We start from the raw sequence: 21,786 nt of genomic DNA on the forward strand, positions 1-21,786 counted from the left end.
TCTCAATAAATGTTGACATGTTGCCCTGCCTCAGGGTGATCCCTTACTTCAGCAAGTGGATGGGAAGCCATGATGTTATGCGTGAGTTGTTTGACATTGAGCTTTATTGACAAGGGCCTTAGTTAATGTTACTATCCAGGTAGATTTAGCACTCAGGTATTGAGTGTGGAGCCTGCAGCCTGGCGTGGTTGGAGGTCCACCTGTTCTAGCTGAAGGTTCATTGGATCAAAGACTCCTGGGTGTCCCTGCCTCCCTGCAGTATGCCCGGGTCAGTATCTATCCCCTCAGCCTTCTCCTGTGTGTGCTTACCCTCAGACTCACTGCTGGACTCATCGTGTGCATCCAGAGCAACTGCGCCTACATCTTCCTCATCCACTGTGTCCCCCCTTTCCAGTGCCAGATTGTGCAGAGTGCAGCATGCAACCACTATCACCGATACACGATCTGGGGGGTACTGGAGTGCGCCCCCTGAATGGTCCAGGCATTGGAAGCACATCTTGAGAAGACCGATGGTTCTCTCCACCACAGCCCTTGTGGAGTCATGGCTCCTATTGTACCGCTGCTCAGCTTCTGATATTGGATGGTGGAGAGGTGTCATGAGCCACCTTCTGGAGGGACAGCCCTTGTTACCCAGCAGCCAACCATCCAGCCGGGCTGGAGCACTGAAGAGCCCCAGCACCTGGGAGTGTTTGAGGATGTAGGCATCGTGGTAGCTGCCTGGGTACCTTGCACAGACTTGTAGAATCAGCATCCTGTGGTCACACACTATCTGCACGTTCATGGAGTTGAAGCCCTTCCTGTTGACGAAGGCACCGGGCTCACCTGCTGGCGCCTTGATGGCCACATGTGTACAGTCTATAGCACCCTGGACACGGGGGAAGCCAGTAATGGCCGTGAAGCCTCTGGCTCACTGTGTCTGGCTGTCCTCGTTCCCAGCGGTAGTGGATGAAAGTCAATACACGCCTGAACAGAGCGTCAATCACCTGCTTGACACAAGTGTGGACAGCTGATTGGGAGACACCACAAAGATCACCCACTGAGCCCTGGAAGGAGCCAGAGGCATAGAAGTTGAGACTGTGACCTTCAGAACCACTGGCATGGGGTGTCCACCCACACAGTTAGGGGAGATCTCAGGGCCAATCATCTGACAGATATAGTTGACTGTCCCCTTTGAGAGTCGGAGCCTCCTTTAGCATTGTACCTCAGACTTATTGAGGTAGCTGCTTCACCACCTGTAAACCCTGGCAGCAGGATAGTGGGGTCTTCTGCAGCCCCTTCCACCTTGGACTACCTCTTGGCCCTGCACCCCTTGTGCCTGCGCCTGTTCTCCCAAAAGTGGCTCCCCTGGAGGCTGAATGTGCACTCCTGGCCTCCTTCCTCCTTCTGGCCCTCCCTTCCTCCTCAGAGGAGGTGCCTCCAATGGAGAGCACAACTCTCATCCCCAGGCTAAGGAGGGTTTCCTGAAAGCTGCAGGCCCCAGAAATGCTGTTTACTGTAGAGTCCTGACCTTAAGGCTGTTCCTCCTGTCCAAGCAGCTGGGAAGAGTTTTGAAGTATTCCTGCTCACACAGGCAAGGCGCAATAACCTCCACACTTAAATATCTAACAGATACCACTCACGACCCCACTCACCCCCTTACCCCGCCCATGGATGAGGTTTATACAAGTGTCTCCTACCTGCCTGCCCACTGTGCCCATGCGATGTCCTGAAGATCCCACGGGCCCCGAAAACTTCCAGAAAATTGCTACCTCTAGGGCCTTAAGGACATGAATAATTAATGGTGGGTGAGCATCCACCTAAATATGGCGATGGTGTGCGGTGACATCGGGACGCTCGCCCCACCTCACTGTGCAGCATGTTACATGTCGGTGGGCCCCGCACATCAGCAGGAGAATTCTGGCCACAGACGCTGTTATAGACCTGCTGAGTTTTTCCAGCATTTTCAGTTTTGGTTTCTTTCAATTTGGTTCCTTTTCACAGGCCCAGGCTTACAGGCTGGTTAGATCTTAAATGCCTCTCGCTTACACACACACAAACTCCTCCCTGTTTATACCTGGCTTTCCCTTTCAATGTAAATTTTCCATTGTCTGACTAGGTTTTTAAAATTTTACCTCTACTGACAATAATCCTGTCATTCCACCAATTTTATCAGTAAAATAAACACATTGCTTGGTGTCTCTTAGCTGGGTGCAAGATTTTACCCATTCTTTTGAATGGTTTATTTACTCTTTACCTTCTAACCTTACATTTATGTAATTAACATCTCAAACAACTATACATCAAAGTATAGTTCTGTTGAAGGGTCATGAGGACTCAAAACGTCAACTCTTTTCTTCTCCGCCGATGCTGCCAGATCTGCTGAGTTTTTCCAGGTAATTCTGTTTTTGTTTTATACATCAAAGTACCCAGACTATCTGATTTTAAGCCAATTAACACACACTCAGACACACACACATAGACACACCGATAGACACAGACTGTACTACAAGTCCAATTTAAAAATAATTTCCAATAACATTATAAACTTTAATGTCTCTTCATGACAATATAAATACTGTGGCTACAAGAGCAGGTCAGAGGCTAGGAATCATGCATCAATTAACTAACCTCCTGACTCCCTAAAGCCTGACCACTATCTACAAAGCACAACTGAGGAGTGTGATGGAATACTCCCCACTTGCCTGGATGAGTGCAGCTCCCACTACACTCAAGAAGCTTGACACCATCCAGGACAAAGCAGCCACTTGATTGGCACCACATCCACAAACATTCACTCCCTCCACCACCGACGCACAGCAGCAGCAGTGTGTACCATCTACAAGATGCACTGCAAGAATTCACCCCCAAGGTTCCTTAGACAGCACCTTCCAAACCCACGAATGCTACCATCTAGAAGGATAAGGGCAGCAGATAGATGGGAACACCACCACCTGGAAGTTCCCCTCCAGGTCACTCACAATCCTGACTTGGAAATATATCACCGTTCCTTCACTGTCGCCGGGTCAAAATCCTGGAACTCCCTCCCTAACAGCACTGTGGGTGTACCTACACCACATGGACTGCAGCAGTTCAAGAAGACAGCTCACCACCACCTTCTCAAGGGCAACTAGGGATGGGCAATAAATGCTGGCCTAGCCAGCGAAGCCCACATCCTGTAAATGAATAAAAAAAAAAATAACTTTCTCTATGACAGATGTTAGACTGGCTTATAGTTTGCTGCTTTCTGTCTCCCTCCTTTTTTGAATAAAGGTGTTACATCAGCTATTTTACAATCCGCTCGGAACCTTTCCAGAATCTAAGGAATTTTGTGAGATTATAATCAATGTCTCTCCTGTCTCTGCAGCTACCTCTTTTCCCAGCCTCAGGTACAAGCCATCCGGACCTGGGACCTGTCAGCCTTTAGGTCTAATAGTTTTCCCAGCACCTTTTCCCGGGTTACGGTGATTGTTATAAGTTCCCCCTTCCTGCTCACCTCTTGATTTTCTAGTATCTTTGGGAGGTTTTCTAAGTCCTCTACAGTGAAGACAGACACAAAATACCCATTCAACGCCTCCGCCATTTCCTTGATTTCCACAATTAATTCCCCCGACTCACCCTCTAGAGGGACCAACATGAGCTTCAGTCACTCTTTTTCTATTTAAGAGAGTAAAATCTGAGGTATGATTTTCTTTCCTTCTTGCCTGGTAGGTCTTGGCAAGAGCAGAGAAACTGGAACATATCGAACAGACCCAGCTAGAACAGCAAATGCATAAGAAGGTATTGGCTCAGCGTGCAAGGGAGCGATTCCGCAAACATTATAACCTGTGCTGGGAGGTTGTGGAACACATCGTCGATTTAGTGACCAAGATTGCAGAATACCGCGAACTCACACTGAAGTAAGTAGAACCCCAGAGCTCCTGGAGAACCCACATTGTACTGAAGAGAGAATCCTAATGCTCACTGCAATAAACAGTCCTACTGGGGGAGGCTGGGGGTGGGGAAGGGAGATGGTGTTGTGACCCCCTCCCCCAAACCCTGCCATGTACCTCCATCCAAAAGGGGTCTGTATTAATATTAATGACTAAAACACACTCCCTGAGTGCCTCTTCAAGGGAGTCCCAACCAAGTTCCTATTCTGGCCACACTAATCCCAGCCATGTGGACTGGGTGATGGGGTGTGGCATTGGAGGTCACCCCCTCACAGCAGATTCTCAGCCTCACTGGGGCGGACAGGGATTTCCTGTCAGATATACAGCCCCAAAAAAGCAAACGATCAGCCACCTTTACAATTCAAGCCTTCACATTCTGAAAGGAATAGAGGAGGGGCCTGTGCAGGTTTCTATTGTCAGAAGCTGTATTCAGGTTAGGGGTTGTATTAGGGTTGGGGTCAAGGCCAGAGAGTTAGCGTTAGGACCACAGGATCGTATTAGAATTAGGGCAGGGATCAGAGGGCTGCATTAGGGTTAGATACAAGGTCAAAGGGGTATATTAGGGTTAGGGTCAGAGGTCCCGGTTAGGGACACTAGGCTGTATTTTTTTTATTCGTTTACAGGATATGGGAGTTGCTGGCTCGGCCAGCATTTATTACCCATCCCTAGTTGCCCTTAAGAAGGTGGCGGTGGTGAGCTGCCTTCTCGAACCGCTGCAGTCCATGTAGTGTAGATACATCCACATTGCTGTTAGAGAGGGAGTTTCAGGATTTTGACCCAGTGATTTTGACCCAATATATTTCCAAGTCAGGATGGTGAGCAACTTGGAGGGGAACTTCCAGGTGGTGGTGTTCCCATCTATCTGCTGCCCTTGTCCTTCTAGATGGTGGTGGTCGTGGGTTTGGAAGGTGCTGTCTAAGGAGCCTTGGTGAATTCCTGCAGTGCATTTTGTAGATGGTACACACTGCTGTTACTGTGTGTCAGTGGTGGAGGGAGTGAATGTTTGTGGATGTGGTGCCAATCAAGTGGACTGCTTTGTCCTGGACGGTTTCAAGCTTCTTGAGTGTTGTGGGAGCTGCACTCATCCAGGCAATTGGAGAGTATTCCATCACACTCCTGACTTGTACCTTGTAGATAGTGGACAGGCTTTGGGAAGTCAAGAGGTGAGTTACTCATTGCATTTGGACATGGACTGCTTCAGTATCTGAGGAGTCGCGAATGGTGCTGAACATTGTGCAATCATTGGTGAACATCCCCACTTCTGACCTTATGCTGGAAGGAAGGTCATTGATGAAGCAGCTGAAGGTGGTTGGGATGAGGACACTACCCTGAGGAACTCCTGCAGTGATGTCCTGGAGCTGAGATGACTGACCTCCAACATCTTCCTTTGTGCTAGGTATGACTCCAACCAGCAGAGAGTTTTCCCCCTGATTCCCATTGACTCCAGTTTTGCTAGGGTTCCTTGATGCCACACTCGGTCAAATGCTGCCTTGATGTCAAGGGCAGTCACTCTCACCTCACCTCGGGAGTTCAGCTCTTTTGTCCATGTTTGAACCAAGGCTGTAACGAGGTCAGGAGCTGAGTAGCCCTGGCAGAACCCAAACTGGGCATCAGTGAGCAGGTTATTGCCAAGCAAGTGCCACTTGATAGCACTGTTGATGATCCCTTCCATTACTTTACTGATGATCAAGAGTAGACTGATAGGATGGTAATTGGCCATGTTGGATTTGTCCTGCTTTTTGTGTACAGGACATAGCTGGGCAATTTTCCACATAGCCGGGTAGATGGCAATGTTGCAGCTGTACTGGAACAGCTTGGCTAGGGGCACGGCAAGTTCTGGAGCACAAGTCTTCAGTCCTATTGCCGAAATATTGCAGGGCCCTTGGCCTTTGCAGTATCCAGTGACTTCAGCTGTTACTTGTTATTGCCATGATAGTGCAGGAAAAACACTGAATTGCATCCGGAAATATTGGAATTCGGGACTCCTTAGATACTGAAGCAGTCCATGTACAAATGCTCCGGGTAACTCACCTCTCAACTCCCCAAAGCCTGTCCACCATCTACAAGGTACAAGTCAGAAGTGTGTTGGAATACTCCCCACTTGCCTGGATGAGTGCAGATCTCAAAACACACAAGAAGCTTGACACCGTCCAGGACAAAGCAGCCGCTTGATTGGCACCATATCCACAAACATTCACTCCCTCCACCACCGATGCACAGTAGCAGCTGCATGTACCATCTACAAGATGCACTGCAGGAACTCACCAAGGGTCCTTAGACAACACCTTCCAAACCCATGACCACTACCATCTAGGAGGACAAGGGCAGCACATTGATGGGAACACCACCACCTGGAAGTTCCCCTCCAAGTCACTCACCATCCTGACTTGGAAATATATTGTTGTTCCTGAGTTTTTAAAAAAACGCACTGTAGCCACTGGCTGGAATGCTGCAAGGTGACTCCCAAAGAGGTAATGGAATCCCACCCTATTGCCAGACAAGGTACTTCTAAAGACATCCAGAAACTATTTGCTGTCTCCGGTAGGGACAATGGACATCATGGGAGATGAGTGTCATCTCATCAAGAAATCCTGTGTGCAATGCCCAGACAGATTTGTGAATTCACTCCCCACTTGGAATATAGGAGGGGTTAAAAGTGAGTTGGAAAGCTGCCCCAGTGTCTGTCTGTTGGTGCGTGGTCTTAGAGAACAAGTGCTGGAAATTTGACTCAGATGTAACAGCAACATACAGGACCCCTGCAAATTGCCATTTTGCAGGCATCCCGGTCCATCTCACTCTACCAAAGCCAACACCACTGGAACCTCGAAACCAACCATTCACCTACCGAAGTCAATTCGACTCGAATCTCGAATTGTAGCGGCCACAACACTCAATCATCTGCTCTCTACAAGTCAAGGAGTGTTCCATATACTTATAAGACCATAAGACGTAGGAGCAGAAGTAGTCCATTCGGCCCATCGAGTCTGCTCCACCATTCAATGAGATCATGGCTGATCTGATAATCCTCAACTCCACTTTCCTGCATTTCTCCATTACCCTTGATTCCTCTACTGATTAAAAATCTGTCTATCTCAGCCTTGAATATACTTAATGACCCAGCCTCTACAGCCCTCTGTGGTAAAGAATTCCACAGATTCACTACCCTCTGAGAGAAGAAATTCCTCCTCATCTCTGTTTTAAATGGGTGATCCCTCACTCTGAGGTTATGCCCTCTGGTCCGAGACTCTCCCACAAGGGGAAACAACCTCTCAGCATCTACCCTGTCAAGTACCCTAAGAATCTTATATGTTTCAATAAGGTCGCCTCTCATTCTTCTAAACTCCAATGAGTACAGGCCCAACCTACTCAACCTCTCCTCATAAGAAAATCCCTCCACCCCTGTGATCAACCAAGTGAACCTTCTCTGGACTGCCTCCAATGCCAGTACATCTTTCCTTAGATAAGGGGACCAAAATTATTCACAGTATTCTAGGTGTGGTCTAACTGGTGCCTTGTGTAGTTTTAGCAAGACTTCCCTATTTTTATACTCCATTCCCTTTGAAATAAAGGCCAACATTCCCTTTACCTTCCCTATTACCTGTTGCACTTGTATATTAGCTTTTTGGGATTCTTGCACAAGGACCCCCAAATTCCTCTGTGCTGCAACTTTTTTTTTGCAAAAATATACTTTATTCATAAATCTTTAAAAACATTTCGAACCATTTCAAATCACCATTACAAAAATACAAACAGGTTCAACTTTTACAACATGAATCACAAGGTGTATCAGAACAAACAATGAATATTTCAATCATTGGCAGACATTCATTTTAATCTGTACAGCCTAAGGGGCTCTTTACAGTTCCCAGCCCCCCAGTGCACTGTGGCAGAATGGTCTTAGGCAGCGACCCTTCCCCATTGCACCTTTGTGGCAGCTGCCCCAAGCTTAACTGTGTCCCTCTGTGCTGCAACTTTCTGCAGTCTTTCTCCATTTAAATAATATTCAGCTCCTCTAATCTTCCTGCCAAAGCGCATAACCTTACACTTTCCCACATTATATTCCATCTGCCACTTTTTTGCCTACTCCCTTAACCTGTCTACATCCCTCTGTAAACTCCTTATGACATCCTCACCACTTGCCTTCCCACCTATTTTTGTGTCTTCTACAAACTTGGTGATAGTACATTCACTTCCCTCATCTAAGTCATTAACATATATTGTAAATAACTGTGGCCCCAACACTGATCCCTGTGGCACTCCACTAGTTACAGGTTGCCATCCTGAAAATGCCCCCCTTCTCCCAACTCTCTAGCTTCTATTAGCCTTTTATAATATATGTATATTTTTTCTCTTACTTCAAGCTAAATTCTTACTTTTAACCTGGATGACCTTTGCATGTATTTTATCCTTTCCTACCTTTAGTAGTTAATAAGCTTACTCTTACCTTTAACTCAAGAAAGTCTGATCAAATTAGCTCCTTCAAAGGCAGAACAATCGGTTCTGGGAGAGAGGTACCTGTGAAAGGGATCCTTTTTAGATTAAATCTTGTTGTGACCAACAGTTGGGGGTGCTGAATAAAGACAGGGAGCCAGTTCATCCCTCCCCAACTGGGGCATAAAAGTTTGGGGGTGCCCCAGCCAGACACTGACAAATTGAGGGGTCTTGCCTGGATCACCAGCTTTGGGGATCCTCACCTGCGGGTCGGTCATAGCAATATCATGTGGAGTGAATCGAATTGACTGAAGACTGGAATCTGTGATGCTTGAGATCTCAGGAACAGGCCAAAATAGATCATCCAGTCAGCACTTCTGGCTGAAGATTATTGCAAATGCTTCAGCCTTATTTTTTGCACTGGTGTGCTGGAGGATGGGGACCTTTGTGGAGCCTCCTTCTCCTGTGAGTTGTTTAATTGTCCACCACCATTCAAAACAGGATGTAGCAGGATTGCAGAGCTTAGATCTGATTGCTGTTAGTGGGATCGCTTAGCTCTGTCTATAATTCGCTGCTTATGCTGTTTGGCACGTATGTAGTCCTGTGTTATAGCTTCATCAGGTTGACACCTTATTTTTAGGTATGTCTGGTGCTGCTCCTGCCATGCCCTCCTGCACTCTTCGTTGAACAAGGGTTGATCCCCTGGCTTGATGGTAATGGTAGAGTGGGGGATATGCTGGGCTTTGAGGTTACAGATTGTGTTCGAGTACAATTCTGCTGCTGCTGATGGCCCACAGCACCTCATGGAGCCCAGTCTTGAGTTGCTCGGCCTGTTGGAATCTATCCCATTTAGCACAGTGGTAGTGGCACACAACACGATGGAGGGTATCCTCAATGTCAAAACAGGACTTTGTCTCCCAAAGAACTGTGAGTGGTCACTCTTACCAATACTGTCATGGATGTTAGGGTTAGGATCAGAGGGCTGTATTAGAGTTAGGGTTCAGGTTAGAGGGTTGTTTTAAGGTTAGGATCAGAGGGCTGTATTAAGCTTAGGGTTCAGGTCAGAGGACTGTATTGAGGTTGGGGTTGGGTCAGAGGGCTGTATTAAGCTTAGGGTCAGAGGGCTGTATTAGGGTTAGGGTCAGAGTGCTGTATTGGGGTTAGGGTCAGAGGGCTGTATTAGGGTTAGGGTCAGAGGGCTGTACTAAGGTTAGGGTTAGGGTCAGAGGGCTGTATTAGGGTTAGGGTCAGAGTGCTGTATTGGGGTTAGGGTCAGAGGGCTGTATTAGGGTTAGGGTCAGAGGGCTGTACTAAGGTTAGGGTTAGGGTCAGAGGGCTGTATTAGGGTTAGGGTCAGAGGGCTGTACTAAGGTTAGGGTTAGGGTCAGAGGACTGTATTAGGGTTAGGGTTCAGTTCAGAGGGCAGTATTGGGGTTGGTGTCAGAGGGCTTTATTAGGTTTATGGTCAGTGGGCTGTATTAGGGTTAAGGTTAGGGTTAGGGTTAGGGTCAGAGGGCTGTATTGGGGTTAGGGTCAGAGGGCTGTATTAGGGTTAGTGTCAGAGGGCTGTATTAGGGTTAGGGTCAGAGGGCTGTACTAAGGTTAGGGTTAGGGTCAGAGGGCTGTATTAGGGTTAGGGTCAGAGTGCTGTATTGGGGTTAGGGTCAGAGGGCTGTATTAGGGTTAGGGTCAGAGGGCTGTACTAAGGTTAGGGTTAGGGTCAGAGGGCTGTATTAGGGTTAGGGTCAGAGGGCTGTACTAAGGTTAGGGTTAGGGTCAGAGGACTGTATTAGGGTTAGGGTTCAGTTCAGAGGGCAGTATTAGGGTTGGTGTCAGAGGGCTTTATTAGGTTTATGGTCAGTGGGCTGTATTAGGGTTAAGGTTAGGGTTAGGGTTAGGGTCAGAGGGCTGTATTGGGGTTAGGGTCAGAGGGCTGTATTAGGGTTAGTGTCAGAGGGCTGTATTAGGGTTAGTGTCAGAGGGCTGTATTAGGGTTAGGGTCAGAGGGCTGTATTAGGGTTAAGGTTAGGGTTAGGGTTAGGGTCAGAGGGCTGTATTGGGGTTAGGGTCAGAGGGCAGTATTAGGGTTGGTGTCAGAGGGCTTTATTAGGTTTATGGTCAGTGGGCTGTATTAGGGTTAAGGTTAGGGTTAGGGTTAGGGTCAGAGGGCTGTATTGTGGTTAGGGTCAGAGGGCTGTATTAGGGTTAGTGTCAGAGGGCTGTATTAGGGTTAGTGTCAGAGGGCTGTATTAGGGTTAGTGTCAGAGGGCTGTATTAGGGTTAGGGTCAGTGGGCTGTATTAGGGTTAAGGTTAGGGTTAGGGTTAGGGTCAGAGGGCTGTATTGGGGTTAGGGTCAGAGGGCTGTATTGGGGTTAGGGTCAGAGGGCTTTATTAGGTTTAGGGTCAGTGGGCTGTATTAGGGTTAAGGTTAGGGTTAGGGTTAGGGTCAGAGGGCTGTATTGGGGTTAGGGTCAGAGGGCTGTATTAGGGTTAAGGTTAGGGTTAGGGTTAGGGTCAGAGGGCTGTATTGTGGTTAGGGTCAGAGGGCTGTATTAGGGTTAGTGTCAGAGGGCTGTATTAGGGTTAGTGTCAGAGGGCTGTATTAGGGTTAGGGTCAGAGGGCTGTATTAGGGTTAAGGTTAGGGTTAGGGTTAGGGTCAGAGGGCTGTATTGGGGTTAGGGTCAGAGGGCAGTATTAGGGTTGGTGTCAGAGGGCTTTATTAGGTTTATGGTCAGTGGGCTGTATTAGGGTTAAGGTTAGGGTTAGGGTTAGGGTCAGAGGGCTGTATTGTGGTTAGGGTCAGAGGGCTGTATTAGGGTTAGTGTCAGAGGGCTGTATTAGGGTTAGTGTCAGAGGGCTGTATTAGGGTTAGTGTCAGAGGGCTGTATTAGGGTTAGGGTCAGTGGGCTGTATTAGGGTTAAGGTTAGGGTTAGGGTTAGGGTCAGAGGGCTGTATTGGGGTTAGGGTCAGAGGGCAGTATTAGGGTTGGTGTCAGAGGGCTTTATTAGGTTTATGGTCAGTGGGCTGTATTAGGGTTAAGGTTAGGGTTAGGGTTAGGGTCAGAGGGCTGTATTGGGGTTAGGGTCAGAGGGCTGTATTAGGGTTAGTGTCAGAGGGCTGTATTAGGGTTAGTGTCAGAGGGCTGTATTAGGGTTAGTGTCAGAGGGCTGTATTAGGGTTAGGGTCAGTGGGCTGTATTAGGGTTAAGGTTAGGGTTAGGGTTAGGGTCAGAGGGCTGTATTGGGGTTAGGGTCAGAGGGCTGTATTAGGGTTAGTGTCAGAGGGCTGTATTAGGGTTAGTGTCAGAGGGCTGTATTAGGGTTAGGGTCAGTGGGCTGTATTAGGGTTAAGGTTAGGGTTAGGGTTAGGGTCAGAGGGCTGTATTGGGGTTAGGGTCAGAGGGCTGTATTAGGGTTAGGGTCAGAGGGCTGTATTAGGGTTAGGGTCAGAGGGCTGTATTGGGGTTAAGGTTAGGGTTAGGGTTAGGGTCAGAGGGCTGTATTGGGGTTAAGGTTAGGGTTAGGGTTAGGGTCAGAGGGCTGTATTGGGGTTAGGGTCAGAGGGCTGTATTAAGCTTAGGGTCAGAGGGCTGTATTAGGGTTAAGGTTAGGGTTAGGGTTAGGGTCAGAGGGCTGTATTGGGGTTAGGGTCAGAGGGCTGTATTAAGCTTAGGGTCAGAGGGCTGTATTAGGGTTAGGGTCAGAGGGCTGTATTGGGGTTAGGGTCAGAGGGCTGTATTAGGGTTAGGGTCAGAGGGCTGTATTAGGGTTAGGGTCAGAGGGCTGTATTAGGGTTAGGGTCAGAGGGCTGTATTAGGGTTAGGGTCAGAGGGCTGTATTAGGGTTAGGGTCAGAGGGCTGTATTAGGGTTAGGATTCTGCACTAGCGCACTCTCCAGGCCCTGATTATATAGCCAGACTGTGAAAATCCTTTTTGGTCTGATAATGCTGTGAATGTATTCTGCCTCTCAGCTTGATTCCAGAGAAGATGATGAGAGAATGGAAGGAGATGTTCTTCTTTGAGCTGCCCTTATATGAGCAGCAAGTCAATGAGCCACAACCTTCAGAGGAAAGTTCCAAGGACAATTTGGAGCTGTCTAAGCAGGGAATGCTTAACGCCCAGGATTATGAAGATTATAAGGTACAACTTCTCACTGTGACTCCCCAAAAGACAGTGTTTCCCCATCACCGTGTGTGCGTGTGTGTGTGTGTGTGTGTGTGTGTGTGGATGTTACCATGTGTGTATGGATATTAATGTTTGTGTGTGTGTGAATATTAGGTTATTACTCTGTATGTGGGTGTGTGTGTGTGTATATGTATATGTGGATGTTATTGTGTGCATGTGGATGTTACTGTGTGTGTGTGTGTGTGTGTGTGTTGCTGTGTTTGCTTGTGTGTGTTTGGATGTGAGTGTGTGTATGTTACCGTGTATGGGTTTGTGGACGTTATTGTCTGTGTGTGTGTGTGTGTCTGCGTGTGTGTGTGTGTGTATGTGCTTGTGGACGTTACTGTATGTGTGTGTGTGCTTGTGTGTGTGGATGTTAGTGTGTGTGTGTGGATGTTATTGTGTTTATAGATGACATCGTGTTTGTGTTTGTGTGTGTGTGTGTGTGTGTGTGTTTGTGTGAGGATCTTACTGTGTGAGTGTATGTGTTATTGTGTATGTGTATGGATTTTACTCTGTGTGCGTGTGTGTGTTTGTGTATGGTACTGTGTGTCTCTGAGGGTGTGTGTGCATGTTACTGTGCATGTGTGAATGTTGCTGTGTGTTGGTGTAACTCTGTGTGTGTGCCTGTATGAGTGTGTGTGGATGTTACTGTGTGCGTGTAAATAGATGTAAACAGATATGATATAGTCGGGATTATGGAGACATAGCTGCAGGGTGACCAGGGATGGGAACTGAACATCCAGGGGTATTCAGTATTGAGAAAGGACTGACAAAAAGGAAAAGGCGGTGGATTTGCATTGCTGATTAAAGAGGAAATTAACGCAATAGTGAGGAAAGATATTAGCTCCAACGATGTGGAATCTGTATGGGTAGATCTGAGAAACACTAAGGGGCAAAAAACGATAGTGGGGGTTGTATATAGACCCCCAGACTGTAGTGGTGATGTTGGGAATGGCATTAAACAGGAAATTAGAGATGCATGTAATAAAGGAACATCTGTAATTATGGGTGACTTTAATCTGCATATAGATTGGGCAAATCAAATTAGTAACAATACTGTAGAGGAGGAATTCCTGGAGTGTATACAGGATGTTTTTCTGGACCAATACGTTGAGGAACCAACTAGAGAACAGGCCACCCTAGACTGGGTGTTGTGTAATGAGAAAGGGATAATTGGCAATCTAGTTGTGCGAGGCCCCTTGGGGATGAGCGACCATAATATGATAGAATTCTTCATCAAGATGGAGAGTGATGTAGCTGATTCTGAGACTTGGGCCCTGAATCTTAATAAAGGAAACTGCGATGGTATGAGGCACGAGTTGGCTATGATGGATTGGGAAACGTTACTTAAAGGGATGATGGTGGATAGGCAATGGCAAACATTCAAAGAGTGCATGGGTGAACTGCAACAATTGTTTATTCCTGTCTGGCGCAAAAGTAATACAGGAAAGATGGCCAAACCATGGCTTACAAGGGAAATTAGAGATAGTATTAGATCCAAGGAAGAGGCATACAAATTGGCCAGAAAAAACAACAGACCTGAGGATTGGGAACAGTTTAGAATTCAGCAAAGGAGGACCAGGGGATTGATTAAGAAGGAGAAAATAGAGTATGAGAGTAAGCTTGCAGGGAACATAAAAACTGACTGTAAAAGTTTCTATAGGTATGTGAAGAGAAAAAGATTGGTGAAGACAAATGTAGATCCCTTACAGTCAGAAACAGGGGTATTTATAATGAGGAACAAAGAAATGGCTGACCAACTAAATACATACTATGGTTCTGTCTTCACAAAGGAGGACACAAATAACATACCAGAAATGTTGGGGAACACAGGGTTTAGTGAGAGGGAGGAACTGAAAGAAATCAGTATTAGTAGGGAAATGGTGTTGGGGAAATTGATGGGATTAAAGGCTGATAGATCACCAGGTCCTGATAATCTACATCCCGGAGTACTTAAGAAAGTGGCCCTAGAAATAGCGGATGCATTGGTGGTCATCTTCTGAGATTCTATAGACTCTGGCACAGTTCCTACAGATTGGAGAGTAGCTAATGTAACCCCACTATTTAAAAAGGGAGGTAGAGAGAAAACAGAATTATAGACCAGTCGGCCTGACGTTGGTAGTGGGGAAAATTCTAGAGTCCATTGTAAAAGATTTAATAGCTGAGCACCTGGAAAACAGTGGCAGAATTGGACAGAGTCAGCATGGATTTATGAAAGGGAAGTCATGCTTGACAAATCTACTGGAATTTTTCGAGGATGTAACTAGTAGAGTTGAGGGGGAGCCAGTGGATGTGGTTTATTTGGACTTTCAGAAGGCTCTTGATAAATTCCCACATAAGAGATTGGTGTATAAAATTAAAGCGCATGGGATTGGGGGTAGTGTATTGAGATGGATAGAAAACTGGTTGGCAGACAGGAAACAAACAGTAGGAATAAACGGGTCTTTTCCCGAATGGCAGGCAGTGACTAGTGGGGTACCGCAGGGATCGGTGCTGGGACCCCAGCTATTCACAATATATATTAATGATTTAGATGAGGGAATTAAATGTAATATCTCCGAATTTGCAGATGACACAAAGCTGGGTGGGAGGGTGAGCTGTGAGGGGGATGCAGAGATGCTTCAGTGTGATTTGGACAAGCTGAGTGAGTGGGCAAAAGCATGGCAGATGCAGTGTAATATGGATAAATGTGAGATTATCCACTTTGGTAGCAAAAACAGGAAGGCAGATTATTATCTGAATGGCAATAAATTGAGAGAGGAGAATGTGCAACGAGACCTGAGTGTCCTTGTACACCAGTCGCTGAAGGTAAGCATGCAGGTGCAGCAGGCGGTAAAGAAGGCAAATGGTATGTTGGCCTTCATAGCCAGAGGGTTCGAGTAAAGGAACAGGGATGTCTTGCTGCAATTATACAGGGTCTTGGTGAGACCACACCTGGAATATTGTGTGCAGTTTTGGTCTCCTTATCTAAGGAAGGATGTACTTGCTATAGAGGGAGAGCAGCGAAGGTTTACAGACTGATTCCTGGGATGGCAGGACTGACATATGAGGAGAGATTGAGTGGATTAGGATTATATTCGCTGGAGTTCAGAAGAATGAGGGGGGATCTCATAGAAACCTATAAAATTCTAACAGGACTAGACAGGGTAGATGCAGGAAGGATGTTCCCGATAGTGGGGGAGTCTAGAACCAGGAATCACAGTCTGAGGATATGGGGTAGACCATTTAGGACTGAGATGAGGAGAAATTTCTTCACCCAGAGAGTGGTGAGCCAGTGGAATTCGCTACCACAGAAAGTAGTTGAGACCAAAACATTGCATGTTTTCAAGAAGGTGTTGGATATAGCTCCTGGGGCGAAAGGGATCAAAGGATATGGGGAGAAAGCGGGAGCAGGCTGTTGAGTTGGATGATCAGCCATGATCAGAATGAATGGTGGAGCAGGTTCAAAGGGCCGAATGGCCTTCTCCTGCTCCTAGTTTCCGTGTTCCTATGTGTGTGTGTGTGGATTTTACTGTGTGCTTGTGTATATGGATGTTACTACCTGTGTGTGAGTTTGTGGTGTGTGTGTGGATGTTACTGTGTTACTGTATGTGTGTATGTAAGTCCGTGTGTGTGTGTGTGTGTGTGTGTGTGTGTGTGTGTGTGTGTGTGTGTGTGCGTATGTGGATGTTACTGTGTGTGTGTGTGTCTGTGTGTGTAGTTTTTACTGTGTCTGTGTGTGTGTTTTTGTGGATGTTACTGTGTGCTTGTGAGCGTGTGTGAATGTCACTGTGTGTGTGTGTGCATGTTTGTGAATGTTACTGTGGGTGTGTATTTGTGGATGCTACTGTGTTTGTGTGTTTTTGTGTGTCTGTATGTGTATTTGTGGATGTCACTGTGTGTGTGTGCTTGTGTGTGTGTATGTGTGCGTTTGTGGATGTCACTGTGTGTATGTGTGTTTGTGTGGATGTTACTGTGCGTGTGTTTGTTTGTATGTGTGTGTTTATTTGCTAATGCTACTGTGGGTGTGTGTGTGTGTGTGTGTCTATGTGTCTATGTATTTGTGGATGTGACTCTAGGTGTGTGTGTGTATTTGTGGATGTTACTGTGGGTGTGTGTGTGTGTCTGTGTATTTGTGGATAGAACTGTGGGTGTGGGTGTGTGCATGCGGATGTTATTGTGAGTGTGTGTCTGTGCTTCTGTATCTGTGTATTTGTGGAGGCTACTGTGTGCATGTGTGTGTGTATGTGGATATTTATGTGTGTGTGTGTGTGTGTGTGTGTGGATATTACTGTGGGTGTGTGTCTGTAGTATTTGTGGATGTTACTGTGGGTGTGGGTGTGTGTGTGTGTATGTGTGGATGTTACTGTGGGGGTGTGTGTGTGTGTGTATGTGGATGTTTATGTGGGTGTGTGTGTCTGTGCCTGTGTATTTGTGAATGTTACTGTGGGTGTGTATTTGTGGATATCACTCTGTGTGTGTGTATGTGGATGTTACTGTGGATGTGTGTGTGTATCTGTGTGTGTGTATTTGTGGATGTCACTGTGTGTGTGTGTGTGTGTGTGTGTGTGTGTGTGTGTGTGTATGTGGATGTTACACTGAGTGTTTGTGTCTGCATCTGTGTCTGTGTATTTGTGGATGTTACTGTGGGTGTGTGAGTGTGTGTATGTATGTGGATGTTACTGTGGGTGTGTGTATTTGCATGTTACTGTGGGTGTGTGTCTGTGTCTGTGTATTTGTGGATGTTACTGTGTCTGTGTGTGTATTTGTGGATGTTATTGTGGGAGTGGGTGTGTGTCTTTATTTGTGGATGTTACTGTGGATGTGTGTGCATGTGTGTGTGGTTGTTACTGCGGGTGTGTGTCTGTGTATTTGTGGGTGTTACTGTGGAGGTGTGTGTGTGTATGTTACTGTGGGTGTGTGTCTTTATTTGTGGATGTTACTGTGGATGTGTGTGCATGTGTGTGTGGTTGTTACTGTGGGAGTGGGTATGTGTCTGTGTATTTGTGGGGGTTACTGTGGGTATGTGTCTGTGTATTTGTGAATGTTGGTGTGGGTGTGTGTCTACGTATTTATGGATGTTACTGTGGGTGGGTGGGTGTGTGTGTGTGTATGTTACTGTGGATGTGTGTGTCTGTGTATTTGTGGATGTTACTGTGGGTGTGTGTTTGTGTATTTGTGGATGTTACTTTGGGTGTGGCTGTGTGTGTGTGTGGATGTTACTGTGGGGGAGAGTGTGTGTGGTTGTTACTGTGAGTGTGGGTGTTTGTGTATTTGTGGATGTTACTATGGGCGTGGGTGTTTGTGTATTTGTGGATGCTACTGTTGGTGTGGGTGTGTGTATGTGGATGTTACTGTGAGTGTGTGTGCGTGCGTCTGTGTCTGTGTATTTGTGGATGTTACTGTGTGCGCGTGTGTGTGTATGTATATTACTGTAGGTGTGTGTGTTTGTGTGTGTCTGTGTATTTGTGGATGTTACTGTGGGTATGTATTTGTGGATGTCACTGTGTGTGTTTGTCTGTGTCTGTGTATTTGTGGATGTTACTGTGGGTATGTATTTGTGGATGTCACTGTGTGTGTTTGTCTGTGTCTGTGTATTTGTGGATGTTACTGTGGGTATGTATTTGTGGATGTCACTGTGTGTGTTTGTCTGTGTCTGTGTATTTGTGGATGTTACTGTGTTTGTGTGTGTGTGTGTGTGTATGTGGATGTTATGGTGGATGTGGGTGTGTGTGTGTGGATTTTACTGTGGGTGTGTGTGTCTGTGTATTTGTGGATATTACTGTGGGTGTGTGTGTGTGTCTCTGTATTTGTGGATGTTACTGTGGGAGTGGGTCTATGTATTTGTGGATGTTACTGTGGGTGTGGGTGCATCTCTGTGTATTTGTGGATGTTACTGTTCGGGTGTGTGTGTGTGTGTTTGTGTGTTTGTGTGTGTGTGTGTGTGTGTTAATGTTACTCTGTGTGTGAATGTTACTGTGGGTATGGGTGTGGGTCTGTGTATTTATGGATGTTACTGTGGGTGTGGGTGTGGTTCTGTGTATTTGTGGATGTTACTGTGGGTGTTGGTGTGTGTCTGTGTATTTGTGGATGTTAGTGTGGGTGTGGGTGTGGGTCTGTGTATTTGTGGATGTTACTGTGGGTGTTGGTGTGTGTATGTGTATTTGTGAATGTTACTGTGGGAGTGTGTGTGTGTGTGTGTAGATTTTACTGTGGGTGTGTGTGTCTGTGTATTTGTGGATGTAACTGTGGGTGTGGGTGTGGGTCTGTGTATTTGTGGATGTTACTGTGGGTGTTGGTGTGTGTCTATGTATTTGTGGATGTTACTGTGGGTGTTGGTGTGTCTGTGTATTTGTAGATGCTACAGTGGGAGTGGGTCTATGTATTTGTAGATTTTACTGTGGGTGTGGCTGTGGGTCTGTGTATTTGTGGATGTTACTGTGGGTGTGGGTCTGTGTATTTGTGGGTGTTACTGTGGGTGTGGCTGTGGGTCTGTGTATTTGTGGATGTTACTGTGGGTGTGGGTCTGTGTATTTGTGGGTGTTACTGTGAGTGTTACCGTGGTGTGTGTGGATGTTCCTGTGGTGTGTGTTGGTGTTACTGTGGGTGTTACTGTGGGTGTGTGTGGATGTTACTGTGGGTGTGGGTGTGGTTGTGTGTGGGTGTTACTGTGGGTGTGGGTATGTGTCTGTGTATTTGTGGGGGTTACTGTGGGTATGTGTCTGTGTATTTGTGAATGTTGGTGTGGGTGTGTGTCTACGTATTTATGGATGTTACTGTGGGTGGGTGGGTGTGTGTGTGTATGTTACTGTGGATGTGTGTGTCTGTGTATTTGTGGATGTTACTGTGGGTGTGTGTTTGTGTATTTGTGGATGTTACTTTGGGTGTGGCTGTGTGTGTGTGTGGATGTTACTGTGGGGGAGAGTGTGTGTGGTTGTTACTGTGAGTGTGGGTGTTTGTGTATTTGTGGATGTTACTATGGGCGTGGGTGTTTGTGTATTTGTGGATGCTACTGTTGGTGTGGGTGTGTGTATGTGGATGTTACTGTGAGTGTGTGTGCGTGCGTCTGTGTCTGTGTATTTGTGGATGTTACTGTGGGTATGTATTTGTGGATGTCACTGTGTGTGTTTGTCTGTGTCTGTGTATTTGTGGATGTTACTGTGGGTATGTATTTGTGGATGTCACTGTGTGTGTTTGTCTGTGTCTGTGTATTTGTGGATGTTACTGTGGGTATGTATTTGTGGATGTCACTGTGTGTGTTTGTCTGTGTCTGTGTATTTGTGGATGTTACTGTGTTTGTGTGTGTGTGTGTGTATGTGGATGTTATGGTGGATGTGGGTGTGTGTGTGTGGATTTTACTGTGGGTGTGTGTGTCTGTGTATTTGTGGATATTACTGTGAGTGTGTGTGTGTGTCTCTGTATTTGTGGATGTTACTGTGGGAGTGGGTCTATGTATTTGTGGATGTTACTGTGGGTGTGGGTGCATCTCTGTGTATTTGTGGATGTTACTGTTCGGGTGTGTGTGTGTGTGTTTGTGTGTTTGTGTGTGTGTGTGTGTGTGTGTGTTAATGTTACTCTGTGTGTGAATGTTACTGTGGGTATGGGTGTGGGTCTGTGTATTTATGGATGTTACTGTGGGTGTGGGTGTGGTTCTGTGTATTTGTGGATGTTACTGTGGGTGTTGGTGTGTGTATGTGTATTTGTGAATGTTACTGTGGGAGTGTGTGTGTGTGTGTGTAGATTTTACTGTGGGTGTGTGTGTCTGTGTATTTGTGGATGTAACTGTGGGTGTGGGTGTGGGTCTGTGTATTTGTGGATGTTACTGTGGGTGTTGGTGTGTGTCTGTGTATTTGTGGATGTTACTGTGGGTGTTGGTGTGTCTGTGTATTTGTAGATGCTACAGTGGGAGTGGGTCTATGTATTTGTGGATGTTACTGTGGGTGTGGCTGTGGGTCTGTGTATTTGTGGATGTTACTGTGGGTGTGGGTCTGTGTATTTGTGGGTGTTACTGTGGGTGTGGCTGTGGGTCTGTGTATTTGTGGATGTTACTATGGGTGTGGGTCTGTGTATTTGTGGGTGTTACTGTGAGTGTTACCGTGGTGTGTGTGGATGTTCCTGTGGTGTGTGTTGGTGTTACTGTGGGTGTTACTGTGGGTGTGTGTGGATGTTACTGTGGGTGTGGGTGTGGTTGTGTGTGGGTGTTACTGTGGGTGTTACTGTGGGGGTGTGTGGATGCTATTGTCAGTGTGTGTGGACGTTACTGTGGGTGTGGGTGTGGTTGTGTGTGAGTGTTACTGTGGGTGTTACTGTGGGTGTTGCTATGGGGGTATGTGGGTGTTACTGTTGGTGTGTGTGGACGTTACTGTGGGGGTGTGTGGGTGTTACTGTGGGTGTGGCTGTGGTTGTGTGTGGGTGTTACTGTGGGTATGGGTGTGGTTGTGTGTAAGTGTTACTGTGGGTGTTACTGTGGGGGTGTGTGGGTGTTACTGTGTTGGGTGGGTGTGGTTGTGTACGGGTGTTACTGTGGGTGTTACTGTGGGGGTGTGTGGGTGTTACTGTGGGTGTGTGTGGGTGTTACTGTGGGGGTGTGTGTGGATGTTACTGTTGGTGTCTGTGGATGTTACTGTGGGTGTGTGTGGGTGTTACTGTGGGTGTGTGGATGTTACTGTGGGGGTGTGTGGGTGTTACTGTGCGGGTGTGTGGATGTTGCTGTCGGTGTGTGTGGATGTTACTGTGGGAGTGTGTGGGTGTTACTGTGGGGGTGTGTGGGTGTTACTGTGGGGGTGTGTGGATGTTACTGTGGGGGTGTGTGGATGTTGCTGTTGGTGTGTGTGGGTGTTACTGTCGGTGTGCGTGGATGTTACTGTGGGGGTGCGTGGGTGTTACTGTGGGGGTGTGTGGATGATACTGTTGGTGTGTGTGGGTGTTACTGTCGGTGTGCGTGGATGTTACTGTGGGGGTGTGTGGGTGTTACTGTGGGGGTGTGTGTGGATGTTCCTGTGGGGGTGTGTGGGTGATACTGTGGGTGTGTGGATGTTCCTGTGGTGTGTGTTGGTGTTACTGTGGGTGTTACTGTGGGTGTGTGTGGATGTTACTGTGGGTGTGGGTGTGGTTGTGTGTGGGTGTTACTGTGGGTGTTACTGTGGGGGTGTGTGGATGTTATTGTCAGTGTGTGTGGACGTTACTGTGGGTGTGGGTGTGGTTGTGTGTGAGTGTTACTGTGAGTGTTACTGTGGGTGTTGCTGTGGGGGTATGTGGGTGTTACTGTTGGTGTGTGTGGACGTTACTGTGGGGGTGTG

At 46.9% G+C, this 21,786-nt stretch overlaps 1 protein-coding gene across 1 annotated transcript in view; it reads left to right on the forward strand.

The window, feature by feature from the left end:
- The window catches only part of spef2 (sperm flagellar 2), a 375,455-nt gene that overhangs the window by 131,929 nt on the left and 221,740 nt on the right, over positions 1 to 21,786 (forward strand). Inside the window, exons 14-15 of the mRNA XM_041185381.1 lie at positions 3,688 to 3,875; positions 12,313 to 12,481. Coding sequence (XP_041041315.1) covers positions 3,688 to 3,875; positions 12,313 to 12,481 — 357 coding nt within the window. The remainder of the gene's footprint in view (positions 1 to 3,687; positions 3,876 to 12,312; positions 12,482 to 21,786) is intronic.

Source organism: Carcharodon carcharias, chromosome 4, assembly GCF_017639515.1.
Source record: "Carcharodon carcharias isolate sCarCar2 chromosome 4, sCarCar2.pri, whole genome shotgun sequence".
NCBI classification, from domain to species: domain Eukaryota; kingdom Metazoa; phylum Chordata; class Chondrichthyes; order Lamniformes; family Lamnidae; genus Carcharodon; species Carcharodon carcharias.